Genomic DNA, 20,069 nt, shown 5'->3' with positions numbered 1-20,069 from the left:
ACCGGTATGGTGATTCTAATATGACTTTGTCAGTATTGGTATGTTGAGTTGAAAAACTGTCTGCGCAATTTTCAAATTTCCGCCCCCCCCCCCTATTGGAAAATCCTGGATCCGCGCCTGTCTATAGGCCTACTAGATTATATAAAATGATGTCGATCGACCCTGATTAGTTAACAATAGGAGGAATTAATACGTCACAGGCCAGGGGCATACAGTCATCGCCCCCAGAATAAAAAAAAAACACTCCCAAATTGATCTCACGTACGAACAAATCGAGTGTAGAAAAGAAGGTTTGTACCCATTTTGCTAGACCCATGCAAATCAACCCACTATAGGCCTATAGGCCTCAATCATTATTATGTTTTCGTACGTTATAGAAATTCTACAAATTTATCATTATTTTCCTCCTCTTCCTTTTCCTCTTTTCTTCTTCTCCTTCTTCTTTTTCTTTTGTACTTAATATCATTTCTATCATCAGTTTAATGTTGTTATTATTATCATTATCTTTAATAAGTAGTTCTTTTAATTTTCTTATCTGTCTGTGGATATTACTATTTTAACTTATTAATTTTATACATGTCTGTAAGGGACCCCACTGGAAATAAGCTCTCGAGCTTTCGTGGGTTTTCCTGTTCAAGCTGACTTATTTCTGATGTGTTATTATTGTATATTGTTGTATGTTGGAAGCTTGTCGAATACAAATCAATCAATCAATCAGGGACTCTATGCCTTTGTGCTAATTATGAACGTACCCACATCTTTTCATACAAAAATGTATATATATATATATATATCACTGATTTATTATTGAACCGTTATCAAGATTAAGAGTTAATCCGTATCCGAATTACGGCTGCATGATTCACTATAAGCTGTGATTAATTCAAGAGCAAGTTGTTTCCGACGTACATGATTCCTATATGGTATATATAAGCTATTAGTAAATGAATACATTTCTTATTTACTGTCCCATTTCGTCCAAACTTTCACCAGTGCTTCTTTGATTACTCTCCTTTTGCCTCGTTGTTTATTACGGCTGGATTTTCCTTGACTAATTGGTATTGGACTAAGTGTAACTATACTGAGTTGTTTATATTCTCTGCTGGGGATAAAATGTCCCCCCCCCCATCCCTTTTGATAAAAAGAAGGTAAAAGCATTTGGTGGACTGAAGGCAGATCGACAGCCCTTGCAGCCGTGAATTCACAAATGAAAAGTATACCCCCCCCCCCCGAGTGCCCCCTTTCAAATTGTTTTCCCTCTGAATCCAAGCATGCATGTATAAAAAAAAAAAAAAAATGTGCTATCGCCCCCTTACATATTATAGCAGGGATTAAGTTTAGGTTTGAAGGGAATCCAACTATCTGATACATGGGTCTCATAGTAATATAGATGACCCTCCTTATTATTCTCTCTCTCTCCTTATCTCGATCCCTCGTTTTATACCCCCTTTCTCTGTCGGTCTCTGTCTTTTCTCTCTCCCTCCCTACACGTCCATTACACCTCTTGCTGTAACAAATTATTTACAGACCAATATTTATCAAAATCATATTTGCATTCTTCCGTACGCACACACACACACAACATATTAATGAACACTGCATCCTTTCTTTTTTTAAAGATCATAATTATTCGTATATTCAATATTGCATATCAATTAAGGAAAATTGAATAATAATACACAAATGCTGGCATAGCAGTCAATACTTTTGTTTCATAACGTGAATAAGTTTGAAACAATATAATTAAATGAAGGCTTCAGATTTAGTCTTGTCACACCCATGCTTAAACAATGATCTATCATTATTTTAGAATAATAAAGTTAAATTGCACTACTACAAAAAAAAAATTGATGGACCATAGACTTTAACAACAGTAAAGAACAAGGTGACCATGAATCTCAGACATTAAAGTAAGACATTGAAAAGACCATTTTTGTAATGCATTTAATGCATAAATCTTTGTTTAGTGCCATATTACAAATTATTTCATTCATCCGTTACAAATAATTGTATTTTATTATTCATAATGCGATTTGCATGAATTAATTGTTGTAAGGTACATGTAGGACAAACTTGCATTATGGCTTGTCGTCTTCTTGAAAAAATATTATTAGTAGTAGTAATATTATATTACTTCATTTGATGACGGCAAATACAGGTATGCCATAAACAAAGCAACATTAGCCTATTTTTGCTATGCATGTATTACTGTTACTTCTTGTAATACAGCGGTAAATGGAAGATTATTATAATAAAGTTATCACGTGCAACCTATTACAACGATAACAAAGTAAATACAAGTTTAAAGTACAAAGTCAATAGTGACTCCATATGGTAGTTACGTTTTCTTTTCATCTCATGCATAGAATAATTTATGTGTTTCAGAGGCTCTAGGATATAATGGCGGGCCAGTGCTCTATTAGCATATGAAATATATATATATATATATATATATATATATACATATATACTTTTGACCCAGTATAACACACAGCTTGGTTAACATGCATTGGACCTTTGCTGCGTGCAGTTGCTATTCAGTTGCACATTGCATGAGAAAATCTTTAGGTTACTGCTTTATATCTGATCGAGCCCTATAATTAACATCAATACATCTTGAATAAACAATTAAATCATTAAAGCAAACAATAATTTTAAAAGCTACCCTCGAAATAAATCTTTGGGTAATGCAGCTCAGTGTCGTCAGAAGAAATATTTATTTTCAGCCAGAAGAGGATCTATGACTTGCTTCCAGTCACCGAGCGTCCAGTTAGGTTTGGAAGAGACGACAACACCATTGATGAAGGTCTGCGGTGTCCCGAACACACCACCTGCAAGACGGGATTTAACCCAAGAGGGTAAAAGGATGACTGCTCAGAAACAGTAATGTATAGCAACGCAGTGGTGTAATGAGCCAAAACGTTGGGGGGGGGGGGGAGGGAGGCTGACAAAAAAATCCGCATCACCCCCGCTCTTACATGCAGGCCCCGCTGAACGTTTTTCAAAGTGGGGTCTAGGGGCGGAGCCCCCGAAGCTCAAGGGGTATGGGCATCAGTGGCGGATCCAGTAATTTCTAACCGGGGAGGCACAAAATGGCATGGGGTGAAAAATTATGTAAAACGATTAAGCGACAGAGCGAGGCTTTAGCGGCGAGGGCGCGGAGCGACCAAGCGGGGGTGGGTTGAATGGATTTTTTTGGTGCAAATTTTATTTTAGAACCACATTAAACGCTTTTTTAGGCACTTCCTGAAGTATTATGACGTAAAATTGCTTTCACCTACCCCCTTCAAGAGTTGAGATGTTTTGCAATTTGAGAATCACATTTGGCGCATTAATGTCCATCGGCACTTCTTGGAAAAAACGAGGCCTTCTGATTGGTTAGAAGTTAGAGAAAAGTGATCTTTCACATCGTGAGACGTTGTATACGCTTCGTTGCTACACAAAGCACGAAGACGGTGGTCCGGTACTTCACCAGTAGTACTTGCACAAATTTTCTCGAGTGTATAAACTTTGTTTTTATCAGGGGCGTCGCTAGACCTTTTTCAGTGGGGGTAGCGGGGGGGGGGAGTGTAGAGGCCACCGATTAGTTCTTGTTTTGTCCCTCCCATGCGAAGCGCAGAAGCTATGACGTTTCATTTAAGTATTAGAGAAAGAACACGAATCATTATACCGTCCTCGACTCTTATACCTTGTCTGATTTCAATCCCCCCCCCCCCTCCCGGAAGGCTTTCATGTTTCATTACGTTATTAGAAAAAGAAGGCGATTCATTGTATCGTGTCCTTGTCTGAATTGAGTCCCCCCCCCCCCTCCTCCCGCGTGAAGCGCGCAAGCTTTGACGTTTCATTAAATTATTACTCTCTCTCTTTCTTTCTCTCTCTCTCTCTCTCACACGCACACACGCACAAACTCACAAACCTTCTATCCAAGAGACTTGGAATAACTCACGTGTTGCACCATATTTGAACTCCACCCTAGCTAAAGATTGCGTTGGATCACTTGGAGACAGGTGCATCATGAATTGAGCCTTTGAATAACCAACATCTGACGCCCACTCAGAAAGAGCACTGAAAGAGGGACAAAGATTTATAAAAATAAAATGAAAATTATTACAAATCAGGTTATAAAATCATTAACATTGAGATCAAGTTTACTCATCTGATTTAGAGCTGTGGTCAGCTTGAACCACCTAAGTCCTGATAATTATAATCCCTTATGTACAAAACACAACTTCTCTGCCTGTTTTTGAAGATTGTAATGTTAACAAATGTGTTTTATATCTCTTATCGTTTTGCATGCACTGTATATACAGAAATTACTGCATGATAACTATTGTATGATTACAATTATTTTACATAATCCCTTTGGACTCTTAAATTCCGTTAATATTATGTAAGCTACAGATAAATGTAATCAATACATTCATGAAAACGTACTTAGGTTTAATAAAGGATTTATGTCAAGAACATGTATGAAAACCAAGATGAACAAATTAAGGAGAAGGAGGAGGGGCAGTGGGTATTACTTGGAATTAAAAACGTTTCTTACTTTACAATATAGCTATCAGGTTGTTCAGTGATGTTAGCATTATAGAGTGCTGCCTGCTTGTCGAAGACCGTGTTAAACCAGCTGTATGTCTTGTTTGAGTCAAGTCTGGCTGCTACAAAAGCTCCCTAAAATGAAAGGATTTTCAAATAGAATGTCAGAAAATTATAAATGATCAGTCAGAGGAAGAACTATCTTTATCATGTTTGAATCTAAATATTTACATACTAAATATACATTAAATAATATATATAATTATAAACTTTCTACAGTGAGAAGTCACGGAGAACAATACACATATTTTGTTATATTGTTACTAATTATCATATGTTTCCAGAAATTAAACTGCTCTATGCACTAATTTATGCTAAATAGCATTTATTAGTATACAATGACTAGTCAGGAATCTGTCCATGACTAATATCAACATCCTAAGTTGTTATCCAACCATCTTAATCATGATAATTATTATCCACATGCTGAAATATGTATTTAGCAACCATATCTGCAAAGGAATTAACAGCAAGACAAATTAAAGAATTCACACATGTAGGCCACTATTCGACGAAATTGCTTTGACCAATTATGTATTTTAGAAATGATAAGTATTTGACTATTGATTATTCTTAGATTGATTTTATAATGTTTGATCTTGAATTATAACGCAGAGGAAGGAAATCTGGCACTAGGCCTTAATTTTGTTGTTGTAATTAATACATATTTATTTAAAAGTTCATGTTTAAAGCACGATGTACACAGGAGAACTGTTTACTTGCACCACCACACTTTTTACTTTATATTGAATATCAAGAAGGACAGTTTCGCAGCCACACCCCGCACACGGCACAAAATCACAGCACAAAATACGAAGATACTCTACTTATCCCTAGGTCACTAAAGCTATGTTCACGAATCTGGGCGAAATCGGAGAGCCTCTCCGGGCGGCGGCCCGGCAGTGACCGACTGATGACCCAATAGTTCCCGAGCGGTCTCTCACCGGCCACCGGCTAATTTTAAAGAAATTGAAAAAGAAATTGGGCACCAACCCAATCGAGTGTTCACCGTCGAGAGATTTAAGTCAAAGTCGAAGCCTCTAGGTCAAAGACTGCCGACCGATTTTGAAAATCGCCGACCAGTGACCGACTGATCTCCCAGCGGTGACCGGCCGGCGACCGCTCGGCAGCCTGTGACCTAGCGTCTTCGATTTTTGACCTATATCGCTCGACGGCGAACGCTCGATTAGGTCGGTGCCCGGGAGTAGACCGCCCGGGCACCGAGCGTATTTTAGGTGGCGAGTGAAAAGTGAGCAGGCGCCTAGGAATTTTAACTCCGCGCTAAAACTTCCGACCGAGCGATGCCCTAAAAACAAGGGGTTCCCGGGCTGCATGCCGCCGCTCGGTGCCCGGTCGAAATTGGCTCAAATTTCGCCGCCCGACCACCGAGAAGGCTATTTTTGGGGTGGTGACCATAGCTTACCCGGCGACGTGCCGTGGATTTTAGAGATCGTACGGGTCCCTTCCATTTTTGATTTCTACAACATGTGTGGTCACATATTCTGCGGCGCCCACGAGGTGCCCCGGTACTACAACTGAACTTGCCGTACTTCGGTCCTACTATGATTGTGTTACGAACTAGTTACAACGGTTTGGACGTATTGGGAACGAGGTAGAACGAGTCGAGAACTGTTTTTAATTGATTACGGACGAGCTTGGACTGCTTGTAAATGGCAAATTAACCCGATCTAAACTTGATGTGAACTGACTGTGAACGGAGTACAGACAAGATGGACGTTTTGAGGACTGTTCCTGAACGATCTAGGAACGTATTATATACATTATTGACACATTCTACCCCGACCTTTACCCGTTTCTTACAATTTTCTAGGACGGTTCCGGAACGTAGAGAAAACTAGTTTGGTGTGATGGGGCTTAGCTGCTACTAATTGATGCTCGACCACAGCACGTCGTAACACGTTCCAAGTAGGATCGGACTACGGCAATTCCGTTCATAGTACGGCAATCAGTCCATTTGTAGTACGTCCTTCTCGTTTTAAGTATATACGTTTTCACTCTGGCTAATTGCAGGACGGGGACAATTTGAATAGGCTCAACGTTCTAGAGCACTCTCCCGTTTAGCCAGTCTGAGCCCGTCCATGAAGTTCTTAAACAGATCGTAAACAGTTGCTAGTACGTTCAACTCCGTTCGCTTGGCAACATTTTCCAGAACGTATTGAGAACTAGTTCGGTGTGATGGCGGCTGTAAGCTTACGGGCTCCGTCCGATGAAGTGGTGCACTCCATGGCTCCTGGGGCCCTAGGCCGTGGTCCTCAAGGTGCCCGGACGGCAGACGCCTGGTGTTGTGCATATGACCGGGTCTCGTGAGGGGCCCATGAGGTAGCCATAGGGTACATGTACGACACCATTGAGCACCAGAAGGCGCCCGTAAAGACTTTTCATGAAAATTTACCCAACAAAATCATGAGGGGCCCGTCCGGGAACCGTCCGGAGCCCGTACGGAATCCATAAGGTATCCTACGGGTCCTTTACAGGCTTCTTCAGCTTCCGGTTCGTCGTCTAAATGCAAAAAAGGACAGCATATCTTAATTGTACAATCTACAAGAAATTAATTTTTGGAAAAATTAAACTTCGTTGTTTTGATTGCCAGGAATATTTCCACCATAGGTATGTTTGTATGTCCTGCTTTAGCAAGGAACTTGATCGCTGACCCTGTACCATGGTATTGCCCTGACTGTTGTGCCCATGTAGTGTGTGTGCGTGGCGATCTGCTCAGGCATCACCATGCGGTGCAATGTGATAGCTGCGACAAATGGCTTCACTGTGTTTGCTGTAGCATATTGATGATGATGTGTACTCTTCGCTTATGAATTCAAGCTGTAACCGGATTTGTCCATTCAATAGTGAGCTGAACTGTTTAAGTTCGGAGTCTCCACTGAAAACTCATTCCAAGTCTTGGTCCGTGCTGATGAATGATCGATCACTAAGTCATCGAAACCAGGAGGAAGGGAGGAAAGAAAGAATGAAGGATCAGAACAAACGGACTAGGTAAACACATGCTAGACTCGTATGAACTAACTGCCGTGGTTTACGCTCCAATGTAGGCGACATGACAGTCTCATTGATGACACTTAACCAGACTTTGTTTGCGGTAAAGAATCATGGTGGGTTCGAGTGTGGGAAATGGGGAAGTTTCTCACACCGTTTTCCGCAAAGACCATGAGTCTTTCACAACAGGAGGTGGTGTTTTTCAAGCTGTTAAAGAGAATCTTGTTACCATCCGATGTAAAGCTACCGAAGATGCGAAATTGTCTGCACCGAAACTAACGTGAAGGGGTGTACAGTAAACCTCTCTTTGTTGGGGTCTTCTGCCGCCAACCTAGCGACGTCAGTGGTAACGCCATTGATAAACTTGGTCAATCATTTTTGGACTTGGGAAATAAAATTGATTCTCACATCGTAGTTCTCACAGGGGACTTCAAGCTACCTAACATATTTTAGGACAATCATTGTATCATACCTGGTGAAGGCGGTAGCAACAGAGCTGCTGATAAACTGTTGTCACTGGTTTGGGGAAATGGGTTTATACCAACATGTAAACAAACCAACTAAGAAACAGGGTGAGACGTAAAATATCCTTGACTTGGTGTTCGCTAATAATCCAGAAATAGTGGATAAGATTTCAATAGTCGATGGTATCGTAGCCTTTAAACAAGGCCACTTGTCTGATAGACGCCGAGCGACTAAATCGAGACTAATCGCGAAAACCCGGGTGAACGAGAGAGCGAGAGCGTGACATTCGTCACTCGGTCGCGCGTTCACTCCGGGTATCTTGACTCATCTCAGCCGCTTAGCCCAAGTCACGAGGCCTTGTCAGAAGGCTAATGGTATCGCTGCTCAGTGCTCACAACTCGGTGGTAGTCGACTTGCAGATTGCACCTATCAGGAAACGGCCAATCAAGAGGTTTATCTGAGAGACAAAGCAGACGTCTCGTCTATTACAGATGATCTTTAAAGCTTTTCTGATGGATACTTTCAATCAATGTAGTGGAAAAGTATCGATGACAAATTGGAAGCAATCAAATCTGCTATCAAGGTCACCATGGAGAAACACGTACCCCATTAGTTCACCTCAAGCAGATTCAACTTTCCTTGGTTTAACCGTACATTAAAATGTGATGTAAGGAAGAATCAGAGGTACGTTGTACAATAAGCAGCACATTCAGGGAAGTCCGAGGATCGGGAGGTCTTCGGGCAATGGAGGGAAAACACTCATAAATCATCAAGCAAGCTAGATCTTCCTACATCTTCCGAAAACTCGAAAACGATTTTTGAGCTTAATCAGCCATCTCAACAGATATAGTCAATGCATTTCCGATTTAGGGAGCGGTGGTCGTGTTGTCAGTGACGACAAAGACAAGGCCAATTTACTGAATGACCAGTTCAAAAGTGTTTTTGTCACCGAATTTGATAGCGATGTTCCACCTTTGGTCTCCAGTCCGTATAAGGGAATTAGTCACCTTACTATCACCAGTATTGGAGTTGAGGAACTTCTTAGAGAGCTGGATACCAGTAAATCACCTGGGCCTGACGATATTCCACCCTGGTTTCTGAGGATCGGTCCTGTGGAGCTAGCCGCTCCTCTGCAGGATCTATTTCAGTCCTCAGTTGACACTGGGTCCGTGCCTAAGGGAAGGAAGGAAGCAAAATAGCTCCTATCTTCAAAAGGGGAACAGAAGCTCGCCAGGAAACTACCGGCCTGTCTCCTTGACGTCGGTATAGTCTGCAACGTGATGGAACATAATTATTATCCACAGTCACGTTATGAAATATCTGGAAGACAAGAACATTTTTTACTGATTGCCAACATGGTTTTCTAGCTAAAAGATCTAACTGAGACTCAACTTATTCTCACAATACACGATGTTAGTAAGGAACTGAATAACGGCAACCTGGTCGACATGGTTTTGTTGGACTTACGAAAGCGTTCAATAAGGATCCTCGCCGTCGGCTAATAGAAAAGCTTCAATATTATGGTCTTGGGGGGGGGGGGGGGATTGCCGTTTGGGTGGAAAAAGAGTAGTAGTAGTCATTCAAGGACAAGTAGGAACAGTGACTGGGCCATTGTGGTTACTACTGTACGTCAATGTCATACCAAATAACATCAACTCTAAGACTAGGTTGTTTGCAGATGACTGCATTTTATACACCCCAGTAACTATCGGTAGAGCATGACAACAGTTTGCTCCAACATGACCTCCGGTCTCTGGAATGCTGGCAGGACACCTGGATGATGAAATTTAATCCTGGCAGGTGCAACTCAATGACGCTTGGAAAATAAATTCGCCAAAGCATTTCTAAATTTATGTGGTCGAGATCTAGACTGTGTTTCTTCCCATCCGTAATAGGTGTGCATATCTCTAACACGCTGCGTTGGAACACACATACCAATGAGATACGTTGTTTCCAAATGACAGAGGGTCATTAGGCGAAATATGTTGTGTTGTTAACACCAAATCCACTGCATACCAGATGCTGGTCCGTCCACTGCTCGAGTATGCAGCAGCAGCTTTGGGATCCATCTTCGAAGATAAACATTAAGTCCCTGGGAAGAGTGCAGCGACAAACAGCAGGATTATTTATTAATAACTACCGAGTGGAAGAGGCAGGCACGTAGCCACGGGGGGGGGGGGGGGGGGGGCACGGGGGGCAGGTGCCCCCCTAAATTTCCAAGATCGGTTGAACTTTTTTATACCCCTTTTTTGACCTCGATCGATTACATGTATGTGCCCCCCCCCCCCCCCCCAATATCAAACTCTGGCTACGTGCCTGCATGGGAAGAGGGCACTAGCTGTTAAAGGCCCTGAGCAATCTTGGCTGGGATTCCCTTCAGACACGAAGGATGAATCAAAGATTTTCCATGTTATATAAGATGAAGAATGACTTTTAGTTAATATCCATTTGGATGAATTTATTCAACGTAACCCAAGAGCTACTAGAGGGAATGACCAGAAGTTTCTCCAGATCAAGCTTAGGGCCATGGTTTAATTCCAGGACTCCTTCTTCGAAAACCTGTTAAAGGGACTGGAATTGGAACAACCTCCCTTCTTTAATAATTGTCAATGGCCCACCCCTGGAAATTAAAGCTAAACTTAAACAAAATAGATAAGTCTTTCCACACGCTATGCGCTTCTCTCATCACAAAGTTAGCGTGGATGTGTCTGGAGAGGACATTGTTATGACCAAACATACATAAATAAGAGTATGAGAATCATAATTCACCTGCGCAGCAACCATTGCAGCTCGATGATAAGGCAGGGGGAATATCAAAGCTGAAAACCTCACTGTGCTTGGTCCATAATAATCTGCAACTTTCTGATATGTACGCCAAGCAGCTTTCGAATCTGGGCACATAAGATCTACAAAGGATTGGAGCTGTATAGGAGCATCACATGACCCGTTGCTGTAGAAGAAGCCGGGCGGTCGCAGCGGGATCGGGGCCTAAGCGGTCCCCTGGCTGATCAAGCCCCCTAGAACCAAGGTGAGCGATACGACCACTGTCCGATGCATGTTGTCACTACGTTTAATGGAGTCAACAAAATATTTGCTGGAACTTATCTGGTGACGGAGCTAGTCCACATGAAACAGGCACCGAACAAGCAAATTTCTACCACGACTACAGCTAGTAAACGCCAGAATAGTCCAACTATTAAAATTACGAGTAATGCGATCGTGAATAGGCATTTATGATGATCATTGTTGACAGATCACACACAATTAGTTGTGTAACTCCAAGATAAGCCACGTGATATGATAACGATAGCTAAATCTAGTCTTACTATCAGTACACTAACAAAATAAAATAATAAAAAGCCATGACCAGTTTTCCATAATATAAGTGTTGTTAGAATTCAGTGGCGGATTCAGGGGGGCACAGGGGGCACGTGCCTCCCTCCCCCTCCCCGTCAAAGGGGAAAAGAAGAAAAGGGAAGAGAGAAAGAAGAGGAAAAGAGGGAGGAGAGAAAAGGGGAGAGAAAAAAAAATGGGTAAAGGAAGAAAGGGGAAGAGAGAGGAGAAAAAGGAGGGGATAAGGAAGATAGGGGAAGAGAAAAGGCAGAAAAGGAAGAAAGGGGGAAAGACGGAGGAGAGAAAAGGGGGGAAAAGGAGAATAATGAGAAGGGAAAAGAAAAAGGGGGATGATATTATAAGAATCTACTGTCATGGAGGACAAGAGTTAATTTTTTATTTCAAGTACATACCACTACCAGTAGTTTTATTCAAAGTTTATTGTAGCTTTCTTCTGCTGGAAAAACAAATCCTTTGCGAAAGCAAGATATTGATATCTATTTCATTCTTTATCGAACATGATATAAAGAAATTATGTTTGGATATCAAATGTCATGAAATTTTCATGAACAGAGCATCTTTTCCTGTGATTTGTTCATATATTTGTGGATCTCTTGGGCATATAATTATTTGCATATTAACCATGTTGACATATTTCTACTCGTGCAAACACTCTCACTTCTCACATCCTTATGCAACAAACATGATGTCATGTGGGGCATATCTATGTTTGTTGTGATAACTTCACTTTGTGGAACCTGGAGTTCTTGCAAATAAAAAGCATAATATATTATCATTATTTTGTTCATCTTTCATAATGTAACTGCTATGTTTTCAAACTAAGCGAGAAGCAAACTCAAAATTAACTTTCATTTGAGAATGACGACACACAAAATATGGGGTCCCTCTTGCCAGGCGTGTAGCCCCCCCCCCCCCCCCCCCAGAAAAAAAGCAAAATTACTCCAACATTACTCCAGGAAGTGTCCGAAATTGCGCCTAATGTAGTTCTAAATTTGCAAATGCTTCCTACTCAAAGAGGGGGTTCTGACCCCTCCCAGACCCACCTCCGCTCCCTCGCCCTCGTTTTTCATAATTTCACCCCATGCGTTTTGTGTCCCCCCCCCCCGTAGGAAATTCCTGGATCCGCCACTGAGAATAAGAATGACAATCCGTTTTAAATATTATATATATATATATAGTCCAGTTTGAGTGTTTTCATGCTTTGTTTGCAATTAATCACAAAAACTGTTTCAATTATATGATGACAGACCCTGTTTTGTTGTAAAAGTTTTCACCTATTCTGTCTGTAGAGTGTAGACCTAATTGCTATTTGTATAAGAATAAAGGTGTAAATACATGTATTCAGAGTTGAATAATACGCGCGTTTAAAACTGAAACATTTTTTTAATTCCTGCTTTTATAGATATCTTAATATAAGTACTTCGCAACTTATTAAACGTTATTGGCCCTCCCCCATTTGCGCCTCAGAAAAGTGTTGGCCTGATAATAAATATGTATGGCTCATTATAAATGCTGTCGACCCAGATTAGTTTAAAACAGGATGATCGTGGCTGTGCGTCAGGATCTAGGGGGGGGGGGGGGGGGGGGCGGTTTTAATTCCCGCCCCTCCCCCCCCCCCCCCACCCTTGGCGCACAAGTGAACAATAAAGGGGTGGAAAGAAGAAGAAAAAAGAAGGGAAAAAAAGGGAAAAAGTAAAATAGTAAAACGATGCCATTTTTGGGAAATTCTGGATTCGCCACTGGGTCAACCCCCCCCCCCCCCCCCCCCTTTGGCAAAAAGCTAGATCAGTCCCGGTATGTATATCTCCCTCGGTAGAAAAATCTCTCATACACATCGAGTAGAAAACAGGTTTGTCCCCACTTATCTATCACAAATCTATATACACTATTGAACTGAAAACTATGACTTTGTGTTAATTATGAACGTTAACCCCCTTTTTTCATAATCAATGTCACTGATTGATTAGTAAAACGTTATACAGATTAAGAATGAATCTGTATCCGAAATACGGCCGATTCACTCTCACCTGTGATTAATTCAAGGGCAAGTCGTTTCCGACGTACATTGGGGACTTTTAGATTCGCACGAAGACAATGGGGATTGCTACGATCGACGTGCCGTTAATGCACTGCCTTGAATGGAAGTCACGTACACGTATCAGTCCACGCAAATCTATAAGTCCCTATTCCTAAGTTATGGCCCGGTCCCACTGGCCGATGGACACAAAACGTATGCATAAAGGACACAGCGGACGAGCAAAATTTCGCGTGTGGCTCCATCCGTTTTCATCCGCTCCAGAAATGAACAAAATTTGCGAAAATTTGCGAAAACAGAACGGAAAATAACGGACGTGGGTAGTATGTAGCGGGGATGTTAAACGGATGTTTATCGGAAACCTAGCGGATGAAAGCGGATGGAAGTGGATGACAATAGATGACAGCTTTGAATACTTTAAATACAAGATGCATACGCTTACATCCTTTCTATTTCCGTGCTACTAACGATGTATAGACGTTCCATGTACCATATCTTTCCTCCCTCTTTCCGTTTTCAGCTGCAGCGGATGTGAGTTGCGAGGATGCCCAGAGGATGCAGAGAGGGTACAGCGGACGTTTAACGGGTGGTAACGGACATAGAACGTTTGTTTCCCGTATTTGTCGCGGATTTACATCCTACACGGCGGAAGTTCATCCGTTCTAAAAGTTTTGTGCAGCTCAAAACTTTTTGCGCGGATGAAATCACAGTGGACGGATGCTCGATGGATAGAGCGTATGCAATGAGTACACAACGGATGCATAGCGTTTTCCAGCGGATGGCAAGATTTGTTTACGTTTTACATCCTCTTTGCATCCGTAAGTGCAGTGGGACCGGGCCTTTAGCTAGGCTACGCAACCAGTCAAATGAATAACTAAATTCCTATTCACTGTCTGATTTCGTTCACACTTTCACGAGTCTGCGTCTTTGATTTTGCTACTTTCTTTTAGACTCGTTGTCTATTAAGGCTGGATATTATTCATCTAATTTGGTTTGAGGCCAGTGTAACTGGTAGGTGTATTTTCGCCGGGGATCAAATGCCCCCTCCCCCCCCCCCCTCCTTTGAAAAACGAAAGGTAAAAACAATCGATGGAATGAAGGCAGACAACCCTTGCAGGCGTGATTTCACAGAAATTGAAAAATATACACCCCCCCCCCCCGAGTACCCTTTTCACATTTGCCCTGATTTAAACCACTAATTTCATGTCGCTATATAAACAAACAAAAAACTTGTGCTGTATCGCCCGGCCCTTACATAGCAAGGATTAAGTTCACGTCTGAAAGGGCCGAATTCTACGGGACTCCAAATTTCGGATTCATGAGTTTCATAGTAATAATTATATATAGACGACCCACCTCATTATTCTCTCTCCTTCTCTCCCTTTTTATACCCCACCCCTCTATTATATTATTTTCGTGGCAGTTGCGCTTGGAACTTATCTGGTGACAGAGTCCACATGAAACAGGCACTGGCCCAGCAGATTTCTACCACGACTACAGCTAGTAAAAGCCAGAATAGTCCAACTATTAAATTACGAGTAATGCGATCGTGAATAGGCATTTATGATGATCAGGTGATGATGATCATTGTTGACAAATCACACAACTTAAATGGCGTAACAGCAAAATATGCCTCGTGATATGATAACGATAGATAAATCTAGTCTTGCTATCAGTACCCTAAACAAAAAAGTAATACAAATCCATGACCAATTTTCCATATCAAATAGAAGTGTTGTTAGAATTAGTATGATAATCCGTTTCAAATAAAATTTGTATACAAGTTTGAGTGTTCATGCATTGATTGCAATTAATCACAAATAAACTTCAGTATATATATAGATTTTCCCTCCCAATTGCATTCGAATTCATGAATAGGTGTTCAAGTTCGAACGAATTTCGTCAACTCTTTACTCTCATGGTTTATTTTCATTCTTTGAGCATTCAATTTCGTTTGATATCATTCCTTTTAAATTTTATTTCATTCAATTTAGAGAGAAATCCATTCAATTTCGCGCCAGCTGGAAATATGACGTTCAATAGGCCAGTTTCGTAATGTAACCAAATTTAATGCATACGTCTTTGTGAAGTACCTCAATACAAATTATTTCATTCACCTGATAGGAATAAAAGTATTTCAATAGTCAGAATGCAACTGCATATATTAAGTGTTGCTAGGTAGGTCAAGCCATAATGTTTGTCCAACCTGGCAACAACTAATGTATTCAGCTCTGATTATGTCTATTGAAATACTATAATTTTTATCAGGTGAAAAAAAATTGTTTTGAGGCACTTTACAAAGGCTTTTGCATTAAATTTGGTTACATTACGAAAATGGCCTATTCATCCTTAATACCAGTTTCAATTTCATAATATAGGTACACACACCTTCGCACTTTGAAAGTTCGCAATAAATTAACATAAACAAGTTGTGTAGTTTTATGTAATTCTTACCGCAATTCTTTCACGTGATATTTACTCTTTTCACCGTTTTTGATTATATAATTTCATTTTCATCAGTTAAACTTTTATAATGTTTATTTGAATCATATTTCATTTATTTATTTTCTTTCTAATCTTTTCTCCCAGTTACAATTTCTCCTCTGCTCCAGCGGCCGGGTATGGGCCAAAACACACGCTCAGCGCCATCCATTTTCAGGGTCTGGTCGATTCGGCAGGTGATTACAGAATGATTATAGCTCAAGATTTTGTTACATGTAAGTAATTACTTATCATGTACTTACTTACGTTATTATCATTTAAGATATTTTAATATAAGGCAAAGGTCCAATTTCAAGGTACATTAAGGTTGCATCAAACAGATGCAGATTGCAAAGAACTTAAACAGTACGGTGAAGAAAAAAAGACTGCCCGAATGCTTTAAATGATTGCCTATTCGTTAGTTTTGGTAAGGGATCATGAATTTTGTTCAAATGAACATTGTAGAGGCCTATGCGATTTTACAATATTCAATGATCGTTGTCGCGGTCGAAATCGAGTCTAAAGTAATGAAATTGTAAATAATTAACTCTTTCTGTTGCAAAGCGCCCCATTAAGACTGATTACTTTATCTCTAAAACAATGTTTCTTGACTACAATAGACCGATTTGCTATTGCCGTTTGGATATTATATATCAGAACTGCATATTCTTAGATTGTCATGATCACAACTACCATAGGCGCTATGTGAAATATTTGAAATTGACTGGGAGTACCGGTAAATTTTTGATTATTCAATTTCTCGAAAGCAGAAGTGTTTTGGGGGCTAAATTTTCTGGTTCTTATGATACATGCACAGGGGCTTCCAAATATATCAACATCTTAAAGAATTACTATCAATCCAATTTTCAAAATTTCCCGAAACTTTGCATTACCTTTAAAGGTTATACAATGTTTTGGGAAATTTTGAAAATTGGGTGGACAGTGATTCTTTACAATTTTGATATATTTGGATGCCCCTGTTGATGTATTATGAGCCTTTATTATACCTTTTAAAGGTAGCTGCGACATGAAAATCTCAGAATATGTAGTTGTAATATATAATTTCCCAATGGGAATAGCTAATTGGTCGATTTTAGTCAAGAAACATTTTTATATAATATCTTGATTGATATCTTGACATTGAGAGGGGGCTATACAACACAAAGAGTTATTATTTTCAATTTCATAACTTTAGACTCGATTTTACCCGCGACAACGATCACTGAATATTGTCGGATCATATATGCTTCCAATATGTTCATTTGAACCAAATTCATGACCCCATACCAAAACTTTGTATTACCTTTAACGTTCATCAGGGCAGTCAGGTGCGAATTTGAATGCATTAACGTACAATCATTTTTAATTTGAACGCGCTTTGTACACGTTTATGTGAGAAAATCATGAAATCGCATGCTAATACAATTACATTCCATGAACTAGTTAGCTTTTTGAATGTTGATCTCTGTGATCATACAAATTATACGAGTTTTGATTAGCCTGAAGTTTCCGGATTTGAGTGTCTGGTAAACCTCGAGATGAAACTTAACAAACGCATGTACTAATCTTTCAGTAGTCGCTTTGTCAATACGAGGTCGGATTGTGTTAATCGTATACAACGCAAATGAAGCTAGTCTACATCTAGAGCTATATAAACATAACATTTCAATGTGAAGTGATAATAAAAAACAACCCCAAATTTCTTGCTTTTTGACGGGGTGAACTTGTACGCCCCCCCCCCCCCCCCCCCCTCAGAGAACGGAGGGATATCATATGCGTGTTTCTAAATGTCCGGTAAAGGGGTACTTTTCGTGCGATAAAGTCCGGCCCGAGAATTGTAAAAAAAAAAGGGGGGTATTTGACTTTTCACCCAGAGATTTCTTTAAAAAGTTTTTTTTTCTTCTGTTTTTCTCTCATCTCTTTGGACTCCTGAGAAAATTTTCCGAATTTAGGGGGGGGGGGGGTACATTGAGCATGTTTCCGGATTTAGGGGGGTCTCCAAGGCAGGAAAGGCCCGCGAAAAGCCCGCGAAAGGGGGGTTCAAAAATGTTGGCAGTCCTCAGATAGGGGGTGCTTTCAAAAAGAGGGAACAAGCATACGCGTACCCTAAATAACACTGAGTGGGGGGGGGGGGCGAGCGTGTACGCCATCAATCACAATGGATGGGAAAGAATTCTGTGAACGAGATCGAAATGAAATATGAAGGACTTCTGTTTTGTACTTTTCAACTTGAGACCATTCAACTAAAACCATTCTTTCACCTCCCTGATACAACTCACTATTTATAGGAACTATAGTATTGAAGTGTCTGATACAGTAAAAGAAATATATATTTGTGTCATTTGCATAGAACATTTTTGAAAATGCTGATTAGTTCCAAACGGGAAGATCGAGGGCAAACGAGGCAATACGGATATCGCCCCCGGAAGAAAAATAACACACCCAAATTGGCAAATATCACGGACACATTTAGTAGAAAACCGGTTTGTCCCCATTTGTGAGACCTAGGAAAATCTATATACATGTGTAAATTGAGAACTTTGACTTTGTGCGAATTATGAACGTACTGAACCCACCTTTTTCATATAGATATTTCCAGACTCGTTGGATTTTAATTAACTAATTTTTGGCTAAGTGTAACTGGTAGGTGTATTCATAGTGGTGATTATCCGACTGCTAAGAAAATTGAAAGGTAAAAGCAATCGATGGAATGAATTAGGCAGACAGCCCTTGCAGGTCTGATTTCACAGACCCCCCCCCCCCCCCCAGATTGCCCATTCACATTTTTTTCTGAATCCAACCATTCATGTAACAAACAAACAAACCTTGTGCTATCGCCCCTTGCAAAGCAGGAATTTAGTTTTCGTCTATTAAAAGGGCCGGATTCTACGGTACACTCCGAAATCAAATTGGCGTTCAGTTTAGGTTTGAAGGGATTCCAACTATCTGATACATTGGGTTTCATATATCTAGACGACCCTCCTAATTATTCTCTCCTTTTCTCCCTCTTGTTATACCCCTCCCCCTCTTTCTCTCTCTCTCTCTCTCTCTCTCCCTTTTCTCTTTTCTTTCCCACTCCCTACACGTCTATTACACCTCTTTTTAGGGTTGTGCGCGCCTGGTGGTTGCCCGCCCACAGAGCTCTGCACTTTACTGTAAATTTTTCTTGTTTAATCTGTTATTCAGTTACTGTATCTATATCATCTGATTCTGTATGTGTTCAGGAGGCTACTAGACTATTTTGGCCATATTTCATGTGATATTTGTCATACATTTTACATCTACTGGTTTTGCATTCACCACTGCCTTACTTGTGTTGTAAGTAGCCATATTCACTTGCCTGTCATACCTTTACTCCACATGTTAGTGCATAGTCTGCACGGTTGTGCGAGTTTACACAATGAAGGTGGCTATCCTAATAGCCTTTGTATCTATTGTATGCATTGTATGTTACACTACTGATTCTTGTACTGTACTTGTGCATTATACCACTGATTCATGTAATGTAGCTGTACATCATAAGGGGAAGTACAAGTACATTGGTACTCCCATTCAGCGGTATGCTAATTCTGTTTCAAGATTCCGCATTTTACTACTGATCTCGGGAGACATCAGCCCCAACCCTGGGCCTTCCTCTCAAGGACCTAACTGTTCTGATGATTCCTTGACTATAGATCATACCTACGATAGTCAGACTCTTCATGCCCTTAATATTTGGGATGGTCGTTCCTCTGGAAAATGGCGAGAGGAGAATCACTTTGTTTGGGATCGGCTGGTGTCTCTCGGGATCAGTAGATCGTGTCGAAGGCGGAGGACACATCGGGGTAAGAGGGGTGGGCGTGATCGCTTTAAGGACCATCTTAAATTTGGTACTCTCAACTCCCGCTCTCTGCGCAATAAATCAACCATATTTCAAGACTTTGTCGTTGATCACAAATTAGATTTTGTCTGTATTTGTGAAACATGGCTATCATCCGATGATGATGCAGTCGTGGCTGACCTTTGCCCAGGCTCTTACATTTTCAAACACTGTCCACGAGTCTCTGGGCGGGGTGGTGGGGTGGCTTTTCTTTATAAAGACAGCCTCCAGGTTATTATGTCATCAGAAAACTACAGCAGTTTTGAATGT

At 40.7% G+C, this 20,069-nt stretch overlaps 1 protein-coding gene across 1 annotated transcript; it reads right to left on the bottom strand.

The window, feature by feature from the left end:
- Positions 1–1,615: 1,615 nt before the first annotated feature.
- Positions 1,616–19,799, bottom strand: LOC100888511. The gene is made up of 5 exons (XM_030991120.1): positions 19,626–19,799; positions 10,840–11,058; positions 4,547–4,671; positions 3,947–4,065; positions 1,616–2,831 (listed from the first exon to the last, which is right to left on the bottom strand). The coding sequence occupies exons 1-5, from the start codon at positions 19,797–19,799 to the stop codon at positions 2,704–2,706; spliced, it is 765 nt and encodes a 254-aa protein (XP_030846980.1). The 3' UTR covers positions 1,616–2,703.
- Between the last annotated feature and the right edge of the window lie 270 nt (positions 19,800–20,069).

The sequence above is a fragment of the Strongylocentrotus purpuratus genome, unplaced genomic scaffold (genome assembly GCF_000002235.5).
Source record: "Strongylocentrotus purpuratus isolate Spur 01 unplaced genomic scaffold, Spur_5.0 spur5_scaffold_2, whole genome shotgun sequence".
In the NCBI taxonomy this organism is placed as follows: Eukaryota; Metazoa; Echinodermata; class Echinoidea; order Camarodonta; family Strongylocentrotidae; genus Strongylocentrotus; species Strongylocentrotus purpuratus.
This window is presented reverse-complemented; position numbering and strand designations above follow the sequence as displayed.

What these genes read in the sequence shown, in the direction of transcription:
- LOC100888511 (XM_030991120.1), bottom strand. Translation starts at nt 19,799, where the DNA reads ATGGTCCTTAAAGCGATCACGCCCACCCCTCTTACCCCGATGTGTCCT. An exon ending in CCTGATAGCTATATTGTAAA is followed by an intron (nt 4,066 to 4,546) that starts GTAAGAAACGTT and finishes TCCCTCTTTCAG; the next exon opens with TGCTCTTTCTGAGTGGGCGT. An exon ending in GTTCAAATATGGTGCAACAC is followed by an intron (nt 2,832 to 3,946) that starts GTGAGTTATTCC and finishes CCCGTCTTGCAG; the next exon opens with GTGGTGTGTTCGGGACACCG.